Source organism: Blennius ocellaris (assembly GCF_963422515.1).
Source record: "Blennius ocellaris genome assembly, chromosome: 16".
Taxonomy (NCBI): Eukaryota; Metazoa; Chordata; class Actinopteri; order Blenniiformes; family Blenniidae; genus Blennius; species Blennius ocellaris.
In genome coordinates, this window is record NC_137665.1 from 19,349,120 (window position 1) to 19,363,241 (window position 14,122).

General features: G+C 48.7%; 1 protein-coding gene across 1 annotated transcript; it reads right to left on the bottom strand.

Moving 5' to 3' along the window:
• On the bottom strand, window positions 1-12,738 carry snrnp70 (small nuclear ribonucleoprotein 70 (U1)). The gene is made up of 10 exons (XM_080510837.1): window positions 12,527-12,738; window positions 11,591-11,744; window positions 11,448-11,510; window positions 10,859-10,913; window positions 10,708-10,772; window positions 10,209-10,271; window positions 9,355-9,436; window positions 4,093-4,194; window positions 2,147-2,246; window positions 1-1,230 (listed from the first exon to the last, which is right to left on the bottom strand). The coding sequence occupies exons 2-10, from the start codon at window positions 11,735-11,737 to the stop codon at window positions 489-491; spliced, it is 1,419 nt and encodes a 472-aa protein (XP_080366963.1). The 5' UTR covers window positions 11,738-11,744; window positions 12,527-12,738; the 3' UTR covers window positions 1-488.
• Between the last annotated feature and the right edge of the window lie 1,384 nt (window positions 12,739-14,122).

Below are 14,122 nucleotides of genomic sequence, written 5' to 3' on the forward strand. Positions count from 1 at the left end.
TGTGGCTCTGAGACACATCTTTATTAGATGAATCTGCAAATCTAACATACAAACAGCCCAACGAAATTAAAAAAAACAAAAAAACAACAAACTCCAGATGAAGGGAGAGTGAAGAGGCCTCACCTGTCACAGTTACTACGTTTCCTTCGGCTTCACATTCCATCGACACTAAACAATTTAGACGTGGGGTCAAAATGAGCTTTTCGTCCTACTGATGAAAACGATAAAGGGAGTTTGTCCAGATTGAATGAGAAGTCCTGACGACGTCTCTGGAGCGCGGCGGGGCGGAGGAGCCGCCCCGAGCCCCGAGCGTCAACACGCGTGGAGAGTTTTTACAGACAGGAAGCAAGCTGAGGCCTGACGTGGAGGCTGCTGACAGGGCGGGGGTCAGAGGACACGAGCAAAGGACTTATTTGTGTGTGTGTGTGTGTGCGGGGGTCTTCTGAGGAGGAGGGGGGGTGTGGTGGGGTTGGGGGGGTGGGGGAGTCTCAATACTCATCTCCTGCTGCCTCCACCTTGTAGCCGTTCTCCCCGGAGCCGTAGCCGTCGCCCGAGGGCAGCGACTGCTGGTCCATCATGCCGTCCTGACTGTACTCCTCCATGTTGGGCGGCGCTCCCCCGTCCTCCTCGGGGCCCCCGTCGTCCTGGGGGGCCGCGTCGTCCCGCGGGGCCCCGTGTCGCTCCTCCCGGCGCTCGCCCCGCTCCCTGTCGCCCCGCTCCCTGTCGCCCCGCTCCCTCTTGTGCTCCCTGTCTCTGTCTCCCCGGCGACGGTCCCTGTCCCTGTGGCTGCGCCTCCTGTCCCTGTCCCTGTCCTTGTCCCTACGCTCCTCCCCGCCCTCCCCCGCCTCCCCCTCGTGCTCCTCTGGGATCCTCTCCCCGGCCTCGGGGGGCCCGTCCCCCGGGCCCGGCTCCTCCCCGTCTACCCCCTTGCCGCGCTGTCCCTCCCTGTCCCTCTTGCGGTCGCGACTCCTGCTCCTCCTCTTGCGGTCCCGACTCCTCTCCCTGCTCCTGCTGTCTCCTCCCGCCACCTCTCGCTCCTTCTCCCTTTCCCGGCGCCGGTTGCTCGGCGTGCCCTCCTCCGGGGCCGGGACCTGCCTGTCCCGGTCCCTCTCTCTGTCTCTGGAGCGGGACCGGCGGCGACGCTCACGAGACCGAGACCTGCGGCGCTCCCGGTCTTTGTCCCGGTCGCGTTCTCGGCTTCGCTCCCGGCGCTCGCCACGCTCACGGTCACTGTGGGGGGAAAGGACACCATGAGACACTCACACGGGGGAAAGGACACCATGAGACACTCACAAGGGGGAAAGGACACCATGAGACACTCACACGGGGGAAAGGACACCATGAGACACTCACACGGGGGAAAGGAAGGACACATGAGACACTCACACGGGGGAAAGGACACCATGAGACACTCACACGGGGGAAAGGAAGGACACATGAGACACTCACACGGGGGAAAGGACACCATGAGACACTCACAAGGGGAAAAGGACACCATGAGACACTCACAAGGGGGAAAGGACACCATGAGACACTCACACGGGGGAAAGGACACCATGAGACACTCACACGGGGGAAAGGACACCATGAGACACTCACACGGGGGAAAGGAAGGACACATGAGACACTCACACGGGGGAAAGGACACCATGAGACACTCACAAGGGGAAAAGGACACCATGAGACACTCACACGGGGGAAAGGACACCATGAGACACTCACACGGGGGAAAGGAAGGACACATGAGACACACACAAGGGGGAAAGGACACCATGAGACACTCACAAGGGGGCAAGGACACCATGAGACACTCACACGGGGGAAAGGACACCATGAGACACTCACACGGGGGAAAGGACACCATGAGACACACACGGGGGAAAGGACACCATGAGACACACACGGGGGAAAGGACACCATGAGACACTCACACGGGGGAAAGGAAGGACACCATGAGACACTCACGGGGGAAAGGACACCATGAGACACTCACACGGGGGAAAGGACACCATGAGACACTCACACGGGGGAAAGGACACCATGAGACACTCACACGGGGGAAAGGAAGGACACCATGAGACACTCACATGGGGGGGAAGGACACAAGAGACACACACAGAGAACAGGTGGACAGTGGAGTCCTCACCCCCCCAGAGGACGGTCATCATAACGTGACGCGTCGTCTCGTCCAGAGTGTTTGATGTTGACGTCAGCGCCTCCTCTCCTGGTCCCTCCCAGTCCTCCTCCTGCACAGGATGACGACCAATGGAGACGTGAGACAAACAAAGGAGGTCAAAGGTCACGACAGTCACCCTGAACCACCACATTCCAGGAGAAGCTCGTTGCTCACATGTAGCCGAGTAGAGTGGGGGTGACCCTCCTCTCCACACGTTGAGCGCTAGCTGACGGCTACACGTTGAGTGCTAGCTGACGGCTACAAGTTGAGTGCTAGCTGACGGCTACAAGTTGAGTGCTAGCTGACGGTTATAGGTTGAGCGCTAGCTGGCGGCTACACGTTGAGCACGAGCTGACGGCTACACATTGAGCGCTAGCTGACGGCTACAGGTTGAGCGGCTACACGTTGAGCGCTAGCTGACGGCTACAGGTTGAGCGCTAGCTGACGGCTACAGGTTGAGCGCTAGCTGACGGCTACAGGTTGAGCGCTAGCTGATGGCTACAGGTTGAGCGGCTACACGTTGAGCACGAGCTGACGGCTACACGTTGAGCGCTAGCTGACGGCTACACGTTGAGCGCTAGCTGACGGCTACACGTTGAGCGCTAGCTGACGGCTACGGGTTGAGCGCTAGCTGGTAAAAAAAGGCAGTCACGACGGAGTAGCTAACGCGAACGCCTGCTAACTGCTAAGGTTTTCACATTATCCTGAATTGGCTCAGTAGATCAGTGATTGGCTCGTCTCGCTGTGGGAGGGTCACAGTGAGTTTCCACCACCAGAGGGCGCGGTTGTTGAAAATGAAGTGGAACTCTGTCATTTGCCCACATGAGACTTGCTGTGTTTCGATGCTTTCTCGTTCATTTGTTGCCCATGTAGGCAACATACCAAAACACTGGAGAGGATGTGAACCGGGTAAGAAACCAACAGTCCAAAAGTCGACTTCCACCAAGAGAAAACCAACACAAAAACCCACATTAGCAGTTGATGTTCTAAGGCTGGTTGATATCTGGAGACTCACGTCTCCTTATGAAAGGGTTCTATTACAATCTTCACTCTACTATTTTGTAATATCTCAACAACTGGTGGGTACTACTAATGTATGTATTGGTAATAATGTGATCTGATCGTGGTCAGGTAGACGGTACTGTGCCTCATGTCTGGGTCAAGGGAGCCACAACCCATTGAAGACTTAATATCTCATTACTCCACAATGAAAAGTCCAAGAACGACGTTAAGCAGGAACGTTTGGAATACCGGGATGAAAATAAAGACTCAACCTGAAACCCTGGTTAACAAAGTGTGATGCAGTTCAAGTGTACTTGAGGGGCTGCTTCATCCAACATGGAGGTCTGGAACAGACTGGACCTTGTCACCTTTGCAAGGAAACTTTCCAAAGACGACAAGCGCGAGTCATAGACTGATCTAACGGTGAGAAGTCGGTCATTTCTCATAATAAAAAGATTGTCCAGACTCGGATAATAAATAAAACGGAAATAATGCAAGTTATTTATTCTATGTGTACCAAACGACTCCTGGACCGGTACCGGGCCGCGGGTTTGTCTGAGGGAACGATGAGGGAAACGACTAAAAACAGCTCGCTGTGAACAAAGGACTTCTAGAACCAGTAACAAGACATTTACAGAGACGAGGCCCTTTTTGGATAAAGTGCAGATCCCACTGAGTGGATGTGACTGCAGTGCCGACGATCTTTATCACATTAGGTTTGTAGTTATTATTGTAAAAGTTCAAATGTTCTACTGCCTCGGCACGGCCTCACCTCACCTCACCTCACCTCACCAGGAATTAGCTAGAATTAAATGCTGAATCATGGATGGCAAAATTGACGGCGCTTGTTTCAGTGATTGTGTGAAAAACAAGGTGTTGCGTAACAATGACGAGGCGAGGTGTGAAGTGCTGACCCAGCCTGCGGGGATGCCATCCCTTGACGGTGCGTCCTCGCTCCACGTCCACCAGCACCCGCCTGCCGTCGATCTTCTTGCCGTCGGCGTGCTTGTAGGCGGCTGGAGAGGAACGGGCAGAGGGGAGACGGGGGTGAGTCGGGGGGGGGCCGGCGGCTGCGTCGGTGTGGCCAAGGAAACAAGACAGTGCATCGTTATACTGACCAGGAGCAGGGGAGGCCGAGATGGCTGCTCTCTGGGTAAAAGCCGAGGGATAAGGGGAGCAGACTTCCTTCCACTCGATGACTGATTCATACCTTTAACCACTGCTTTAATCACGCTGAAGCGGCTGCCAGGTAACTGGCGCTCTGCTCATATTTGTTCGGCTGCGGCAACTCTCAGGCCCGCTTTTACGTGTCTGAACCAGCAGGTCCAGCTCATCGGCACTCCGTCGTACACATTGTCTTCAACCAGGACGCACAAATACAGTATCTGGAGCTCACGTGGGGAAACGTCATGTGTTTCTACGGCTGTATTTAGTCTGGAGATCTGGGAGGTTAAATCAGTTCTCTGGTGTTGACGCGTGGAATGCCTTTGAAATTGTATATACTTTATCTGGTTCAAAACATTTACATTTAGACTTCGCCGTCCACAAGAAATAAAGTGATTTAAAGTTGCACTGGCTCCAGTTCAGGGCTCTTCGTGAAATCTCTGACCTCAGAGTACTGAATGAGTATCAAACTACTTTCCTTTCCAATAAAGTGCCAGTTCTTCCTGAATACCGAAACATTCAGCATACATTTCTACACATTCTGTTGTTTTGAGAGCTGCACAATACTGGCGAGGACATGTATGGATGCTGTATGTCGCCTGTTACTGCAGTGTTTTCTGTGTTGTGTTCAAAAGGAACGAACGTGACGGTCCCAGCAACCAAGACTTTCCCACACCTGAGCCCATTACAGCACGCAATCCGATCCGGGGGGGGCTCGTCCTGACTGCTGCCACAGGGGAACACTGACATCCCGGCCCAGGGCCTTACCAACGCCCAGTCAGAGGGTCTTACCAAACCCAAGAGGGTCTTACCAACCCTCCAGTAAGATGGTCTTACCATCCCCCAGTCAGAGAGTCTTACCAACCCCCAATCAGAGGGTCTTACGAACCCCCAGTCAGAGGGTCTTACCAACCCCAAGAGGGTCTTACCAACCCCCAGTAAGATGGTCTTACCATCCCCCAGTCAGAGAGTCTTACCAACCCCCAGTAAGATGGTCTTACCATCCCCCAGTCAGAGAGTCTTACCAACCCCCAGTAAGATGGTCTTACCAACCCCAAGAGGGTCTTACCAACTCCCCAGTAAGTCTTACCAACCCCCAGTAAGATGGTCTTACCAACCCCAAGAGGGTCTTACCAACTCCCCAGTAAGAGTCTTACCAACCCCCAGTAAGATGGTCTTACCAACCCCAAGAGGGTCTTACCAACTCCCCAGTAAGAGTCTTACCAACCCCCAGTAAGAGAGTCTTACCAACCCCCAGCAAGATGGTCTTACCATCCCTCAGTCAGAGTCTTACCAACCCCCAATCAGAGGGTCTTACCAACCCCCAGTAAGATGGTCTTACCAACCCCCAGTAAGATGGTCTTACCAACCCCAAGAGGGTCTTACCAACCCCAAGAGGGTCTTACCAACCCCAAGAGGGTCTTACCACACTCCCTCATTCCTACTGGACAGTGGGTGGGCTTACCATTCTGTCACTGATGGGCACAAGTCTCTACCTCCACACCACAGTACTGTCACAACAGCTCTATTGGGGGCCTTACCAGAACCCCCCCCCCCCCCCCTCCTCCTCCCCCACCACTTCCCGTACTCACTCAACAACAAACCCATCCAATGATAGGGCCTTACCAAACCCCCACCAATCCTACCATTAAACACACCAACTGTAAAGAACAAAAAAACAAAACAAAATGGGCAAAGAAATCATTGGAGACAAAGTGAACATGGGGCTTCCTTCGTTACAGGAGTGATGCATCACCAGCCCAGCGACTTTAATGGGGTCGTGTTCCTCCCGCTGACGTGTCTGACATGTTGCCTGACTCAACACTGGTGGCGCTATCGTGGCCTGCAACCTTTCAAATGATCCAATTCTCCTGGGGCCACAGAACACATTTAAAGTGAACACGTACTTGCTTATATAGTCTCATTTGACAGAGAAAAAAAAAGAAATCAAGTTATGTTGCTTTCGTGAAGGTTGAAAAGTACAGTTGAGAATGATTGTTGTTCCTTTGCCAGGGGTTTTATGGATTCCAACACTCAAGTTTAAGCTGCTTTTAGCAGGTTTAGCTCGTCCCCTCATCACATCATTATCGTTATGATCATTTCTTTTGCCTTTATCAACCGTTTTTGGTTTCATTTACCATCTTCTAGTAGTGTTCTACACCTGTCAGAGCCCCAGGTAAAGCAGCAGGTTGTCAGCGTAATTAAATGAGTGAAACTCAAGTTTTCCTTTAATTGGATGTGCTGTTTGTGAACTTGACGGCTTCATGTTGCAAGTATAGAGGCTGAAGGGGCCGGTGTGCTGCGAGTTGCAGACCTCTGGAGTCGTGTTCTATCTGTGAAGATTCGGTGAGCATCTAATTAATTATGTTGTAAATGTATGAAGAGCCCATAGCAAGATTAACAAGAGTTCCCCTCATCAGCCTTTTCTATTAAAGCCAGCGCAGACTTAATAGATGAGACAACCTGATAATCTTTCTGTATTGAAGTGCTCATTTCTGGTCATGTGACAAATCTGCTGAGAAAACAAAGCTCCCTGCGACTACATGAACTCTAACGATGTCAGATACGATCCCGTCCATAAAAGAAAATTGATCAAAACGAGCACGAAAGTGTACTTAAACACGTTGAAACTCACTGGAGTGAAGAAAACACCACGCTTGGGTGTTTTAGTCCTGGTGCAGGTCGTCTCCGATCTTTCAAACGGTTTAGTCTTTCATTTTGTGGACCCGTCACAGGTTTTTAACACTTTACACTCGATCTGCCTTGGACATCTGACGGACTGTGACGACATCTAACAATCGTCACGATCTCTGGCTCTTTGTACGGCTGCCTTCCCAATTGACGTGATCAGTGTAATTTAGTACATCTAAAAAAAAACAAACAGTCTTTCCAGCTCCACGATGTCTGAACCCGACCCGGTACGAACATGCCCCGAGTAACAACGAGGTGGCTTTAACACAAAGGGCAGAATCACTGGGCAGCTTCTTATCAGACTAGTGTTCGGGGGTGCGTTCAATGGTCAAAGCGAGGGACATTCTCGGGGGCCTGCATCGAGATGCTTTAGCCATTGAACAGTGCACCTCGGCCCTATGTAGGAGATGGAGGGTGGAAAGAAATCTTACCCATCATACAAACCCATTATACCAACCATATACTGAGCTGTGGTAGTAGGGTGTAGATGTATCATAACCATCATCATCTGCCAGCCAGCTCTGGCCAATAGCCATCACAGATTGGCGGCTGCAGTGGCAATGAGAACAACACACAGTTAATATAGCGTTTAGCCCCACATCCCCACCCCCACCCCCACCCCCACCCTCAAGTCCACCCCCCTGCTTGTCACTACAAAGCTGTGATTCAGCAACTCTGGTCCTGAGGAGCTGGTCGCTCTGCCACCTCAGGGCGGCGGCGGCGCCGGACAGCTGTAAACACAGAGAGCGACACACTGTCCACCAAACCTCAGAGCAGTGTGCGGGCGTTAACCCTTTAGAAGGCACTCCGCAGAACCAAGGTGGTTGGTCAACAATTTTTTTTAAAGGTATACTTCTTCACACTGGTTCACCTCGACGAGGATCCACACGGAAAGAATGCAAAATTTAGGGTGTCGTCGTGTGAACAGGGTTCGTACGCTCCCATCTGGATTTGCAGCTGGAAGAACGATTAACGATCAGTTGATTTCAGACTATTCTCGTAGCTTGAATACTCTCTCTTTCAGAAAGTCTGGATTTCTTGGTTAAATATTTTATAGCTTTGCGGGAGCATTTTTCCCAAGATAACATCAGTTCGCAAAACAATTTGATGGCTTACAAATTCTGGTTTGTTTATGAACATACTGACTTGTGTGTGTGATCGATTTAGGCAACCGCAGGCTACAAATGTGTCTAAATAAGTGCTAATGGGCTTGTTGTCATTTATTGGTGCTTCTGGTTCTTTTATAAGAAGTCCACATGAAAGATGTTTCAGAAGAGCAAGTTTAAGCACCATGAAATTAAAACAAGACCCACCACAAGACTCATTAAAAATACTTGGTTGATATAAAAATTCAGAAATTAGATACATTTTAATAATGGGGACAGGAAAGGAATGGAAATGTTAATATATGCCATTTATTTATAATAAAACCTGCAGAGAAAAGTGGAAAACTGACCAAAATTATATATATTTTTGTTTTTTTAAACGCATTTAATGATTTTTTTAGCTTAAAAAGCATTTCATTGTGGGTCCATATGATGTTATAAAGTCTCACTCAGCTCTGTTGAAAGCGCTCAGCACGTCTATTATCACTTGTTTTATGAATACTGAAATTACATTTAAAAAAAGGTGAACTTTTGCTCAAAGTGCAACTAAAACGTCGACTATTATCAACACGAGGAGTTTAAAATAACGGCGTTTAATCACACAACAGATTTGATCCTACACAAGCAGCACCAATTTGGAGGGAATAAATTGTCGTGGTTGATCCAAACTCGTCAGTGAAGAAGTTACCAAACAGTCAGTTGCCCAGTAAAGGGTTAAAGTCATCTCAACATGACCAGGGTTGAAGACCACCAATGAAAATGTGGACAATCTACTTCCATAACAAGTCCCACAATCAATGGGTGTCGGCACATGTCTGGACCCCCCCCCCCCCCCCAAACCCCCCCACCTCCCCCCCCCCCCATTCAGTTCCTTGTGCTTACCATTACAGTCGGACCAGGAGAGCTGCTCTTCCACTGAGCTACCACGCCTAACACTTAAAAGACAATGTGCCCTGTGACAGGCCAACATGTTCAGCTTCACACATCAAACACAAACCTCTCCCTCTGGCTCCTCCCACTTACCCATCATGCCTCAGACACGTGAAGCACAGCGCACCCCCCCATAAACCACTCTTAAGACGTTCAGTCCCCCCACCACGCACACACACACACACACACACACACACGTTGGACTGAAGCCCCACCGTGAATGTGAGCATTCAGGTGGAACACACATTGAAAGGGGGAAAGGTGGCGTGCCCGCGGGGTACTCACAGTGCATGTCTCGTTCATGCTCGTACTCGATGAAGGCATAGCCCCGAGGTTTCCCCGTTCTCTTGTTGTACACTATGTAAATCTGCAACACAAAAACAGTGTCTATCAGTCCAGCACAAACACCCCACAAGCTAACTACACCTTCAAAAAAATACTACTTAATGCGGGTTCACCATTTCTACACTCATTGTACTGATGTTATGGCCGTATTTTCCGGACGAGAAGCCGCAACTTTTTTTTCAACACTTTGAACCCTGCAGCTTATAACACGGTGTGGTTAAGTTATGAACTTTTACAGGTTAACGGGCTTCACGCCGCCAGATTCTACTTCCTCATGTAGATACAGACTGTTTTTAGCCTCTGCTTCTCCAAAACCGGCCCTAAAAGTGACATTTGTGCTCCTGGTGAGCTCGTCTTGTCCGGAGGTCAATGTTGCGTTCAGGTGCATCACGTAAACTAGAACACTGGACTCTGTGGCCGAGAAATCTTCATTCTCAGAATCTCAATCAGTAAATAACCAATAAAATACTTTATTAACAGAGATAAAACACTTGGTTATCATGTATCTGTCTCTCTGTGGGTCTGCAGGCTTCACAGCAGGCGCATGAAGCACAACACAGCCTGTGTGCAGGAACTTCCAGCACTACGAAAAGACACATTTGCGAAAATTGATGCAAATACGATCAATCCCCCGTGTTCCTGCAGTGAAATTATTACCCTGTTACAACGTGGACAGGTGCGGTTTATAAATGTTTTTTTATTTTCCTTTAAAATTTTGCAGGTTCGAGCCATAGTGCGGAAAATACGGTATTTTTAGGCTACGTTCTGAATAGACACACAGCAGCTGAACGTACCCGTCTGATGGGGCCGTACACCTCGAACTCACGGCGAAGCTTCGACTCGGTGGTGTCGTAGTTCTGGGGGACAGACAAGAGTTCAGTTACTGGTTCTGATACCATTCAGTCAGTTTCTCACCGAGAACGGCTCAAAACAGTGGAGCCCTGATCAACCATCCGATTAACAGTCTAGGCTCTCTCTCCTCCTTTCAGACGGTCAAAATCTTCAAAAGTGTTGGAGACTAATTTGTTGTGTGAGTTTTACTGAATTAGCTGTGTGACATCATAGAGCCTAGGACATCAACAGTTACAGGTATCCCACGGTTCAGTCGGCGAGTTTCAAACACATAGTGAAGAACACTGTTCACATAAAGTCCCTCATATCTACCTTCAAACATATTCTTTAAGTAAACAATTTAAAAATGTCCATCAGCTCCAATGTTAACCAGGGACTATCTCTCTCTGTGGACGTCGTCATAGTAACCAGTAACAAAACCATTGGTTTGAGCATACTGACCACGCGAGCGACAAACAAGGTCTTGAAGGCGTCTCCTTGAGCATTTGGGTCATTATGTGGATCCCCTAGGATCAAGAAAGGTAAAGAACAGGATTAATTTCAACCGATAGGGCAGATATAGTGTGGAGCCTTTTAAATGTGACAAACGTACAAAGCTTGAGTTCTGTTTCCATCACTGCTTGCCGCCTCTCGATCTTCTCTCGCCTCTGCAAAAGGAACAGAATTGAAAGGTATGCAGTCAGTCACATGAGCAGGTCTGTGACCGGCAGGCTGATCCACCTGCTGCACAGAGAACTAATAAGACACACCTCAGAAGACACAGGCCTCAAAGAAATCAGGGAAAACAAAGTTTACAGCCTCCATAAACGAATCCCGACATCGTCTGTATGTAAAGACCAATTCTCAGACCACTTCGTGATAATAGTCTGAATTCACATTGAATGGTTTTATAGCACCTGGGAAGAAACTAAAATACAGGAAGTGTCCGTAAGGCAATGCTGCGACTAGATTTAAGGAAACAAAAACCACCAATCTTTACTTCTCCGGCTGTGGATCCGATGGTCTGAGCAGTAGCCTTAGAGTCTAAATGAATGAGAAGTGTTTTGTATTGCTTTGATACAAACTGTACTGAATAGCTGGTGGGAAACCCGCCAGACAGGAAAATACATCCTTCCTGCGCTCATTTGTGTTTTAACAGAACTGGTCCGTCACGTTAAAATGCTTCATGAAAGTCTTCTCACCTTTCTTTCCAGCCGCTCTTCGCGGGTCTCTGCGCGTGTTGGTGGGGGAGCATCGCGGGGATCCTGAAAACACACGCAATTTAAAATAAAGGAACGCGCTTATGGCGAGAAGGCGTTCCAGAGAAGAGAGAGCAAGCGGTCACCTCGAAGTGCCTGATGAAGGGGGCGATGCCACTGTAGGGCTGGTTATGATGCTTCTCGTGGGGCAGCTTCTCCAGCTGCGGGAGGAAGGGGATGGGGTCCCGAGGGGCGAACAAGGCCAGCAGGTTCGGAGGAAGAAACTGCGTCATCTTTCACCTGAACAGAAGAGCACATGGAGCCGCTCGGTAACAAATAAGCACAACGGGGTGAGAACCAACCTGTCAAAAAGACACGTGCGACGATATTGCAGACTACTGTGACCATTTCCGCATACAATATTGACGTCTTTTTGCTTTTGACATATATATTTACAAATAACATTGATTGTAAACCGATGAGACTGGACGTTTATTTTGGTGCAGTTCTGGTGGGCCTGTGTGAACTTAAGTTTCCCGTTCTGAACTGACAGCAGAGACACACATTGGGATCTTCATTGTCATCAAGCTTCACCCTGTTGGACAAGCTGACAGATGCTGCAGATCTACTGCAGCTTACGACCAGTAGTCCGTGGATTTCCTGGTGTTTTTCTATGATCTCCACGTACTCGCCAATTCTTCTCGGATATATTTGTCCTCAAATCTGCTGCTAATTGGAAATATTCTGTTTCTCATCATCCTCTGAAAACCCCGGAGATGGCTAGTGTGCCATTCTTCAGTGTAATACACAGTAAATGACGACGATGGTAAATCGTGCAGGCACTTGTAAAGGGCAGCCCGTGGCGCACGGAGCCGTTAGCATGCTAAGCTAACCATTATGTCGACTTCCTCCACCAGTAAGTGCGCTTCCTCACTCACAAACATCACATTACATTAGACGTGGTCGACGAGCGCCGAAGCTTGGCCTCCCATAAATCCCGCCCAAATCGCCTCTCAAGTTAAAATTGAACGCGGACACAGCGAGTTAGCCACCGAGCTAACAATGCTACGAAGGAGCCTCACCTTCTCTCCTCCGGGGCGCAACTAAAACTTAGACCATGGACTGGAGGAACGAGCGGACGGTACCCACGGGCCTCCTGGACCAGCTCTCTCCAACAGAGAAACGGCGAAAACTTCAAAAAAACCAACAAGTAAAATACAGTTTTGCTTTGTTTTGTTGTCTTTTTTTTTTTTTTTTAATCGGAGCGAGAACAGGAGCTGCTGAACGTGCTCGGCTTCCTGGGAAAGAAAATGGCGGGCTGACGTAAATCGACGACGGTGGACGTAAAACGGAAGAATTGGTCGCATAAACCACGCCCACGTTCATTCTTTATTATTATTTTTTTTTCATGAAAGATTAGAACCATTGAACATGAGAAACAAACAATAACAATTCACAGAATTCAATTATAACATCTTATCTACGACATAAAAAAAAAAGAAACGATTTAGTCTTCATGTTTGGTTGAAAATCTGCGTTCAGAAACTAAGAAGATGTAAATATATACCCAGCTAGTGAGGAACAGTCCACAACTTTGGCTAACATTCCCTGTGAGTTCTGTTTGTAGTTTAAAAAAAACAAAAACATTCTCACGTAATGTTAAAAAAAACATTTTAAGCATGTTTATCGTCTAATATAATTTAATTTGAACGTTAACGGATAACAATGCAAGAATGTGTTCGGTGCAACATTCTGAGGATATCTTGGGGACATTGTTTCATAGAATGTTCTTTTACAAAATGTCCCCTCAATGTATCATGATTCATCCACTGGAGGCTCCAGTGGATTAATCTACAACAAGACTTCACAAAGTTTTCTATGTCACTCCAGGATTCAGGAGGAGAGTTTTCACATCGTCCAGAATGACGCTGGATTAGCTGCTAAACCTCCAATAAAGCAATCGTGGGAACTGGAAGTAAAATATTCTGATTTATATGCTTTTATGTCACTTTTCAAAGAACCAAGCTGGTTTTAGTTTGTAACAGCTGATCCCAGGTCTTTTTGTTTTGTTTTTATTGTGTTTATTGTGAGGTGTTGTTTATTGTGAAGTATTGTTTATTGTGAGGTGTTGTTTATTGTGAGGTGTTGTTCTGCTACTAGTTCTGATCATTAGTAGAAGATCATCAATTATCTGATCTCACATAGTTACATAAGGTCAGCGTCACTCAGGCTGGTCTCAATAGTCATTTATTTGCTGTTATAACACACATTGTGTCGCTGTAGATTTCAGAAAGCCGGTTCAGCGTCTCTTCCTCCTCGTAGGTAGCGATAACTCCAGCGATAACCCCGCCCCCACCCGATGAAGTGTGAGGCTCTGCTCTGGCCCCCTCTGGCCCCCTCTGGCCCCCTCTGGCCCCCTCTGGCCCCACTCTGGCCCCACTCTGGCCCCACTCTGGTCCAGCAACGATGTTAGGCCGGCTTAGCACCCATTTAGCCCCTGATAGTTCCGGGGCTTTGGAGGTGGAAAGACAAAGAACTGGTGCTGAATTTGGCCCCGGACCAGAACTAGAACCTGGTTCTTTCTGGAGGAAAAGACCCTTCAGTCCACACCACAGGAAGTTCCCCAGGCATTGACTGTTGAGAATGAAAGTGTCACCTCTCTGGACTTGACTTACTTA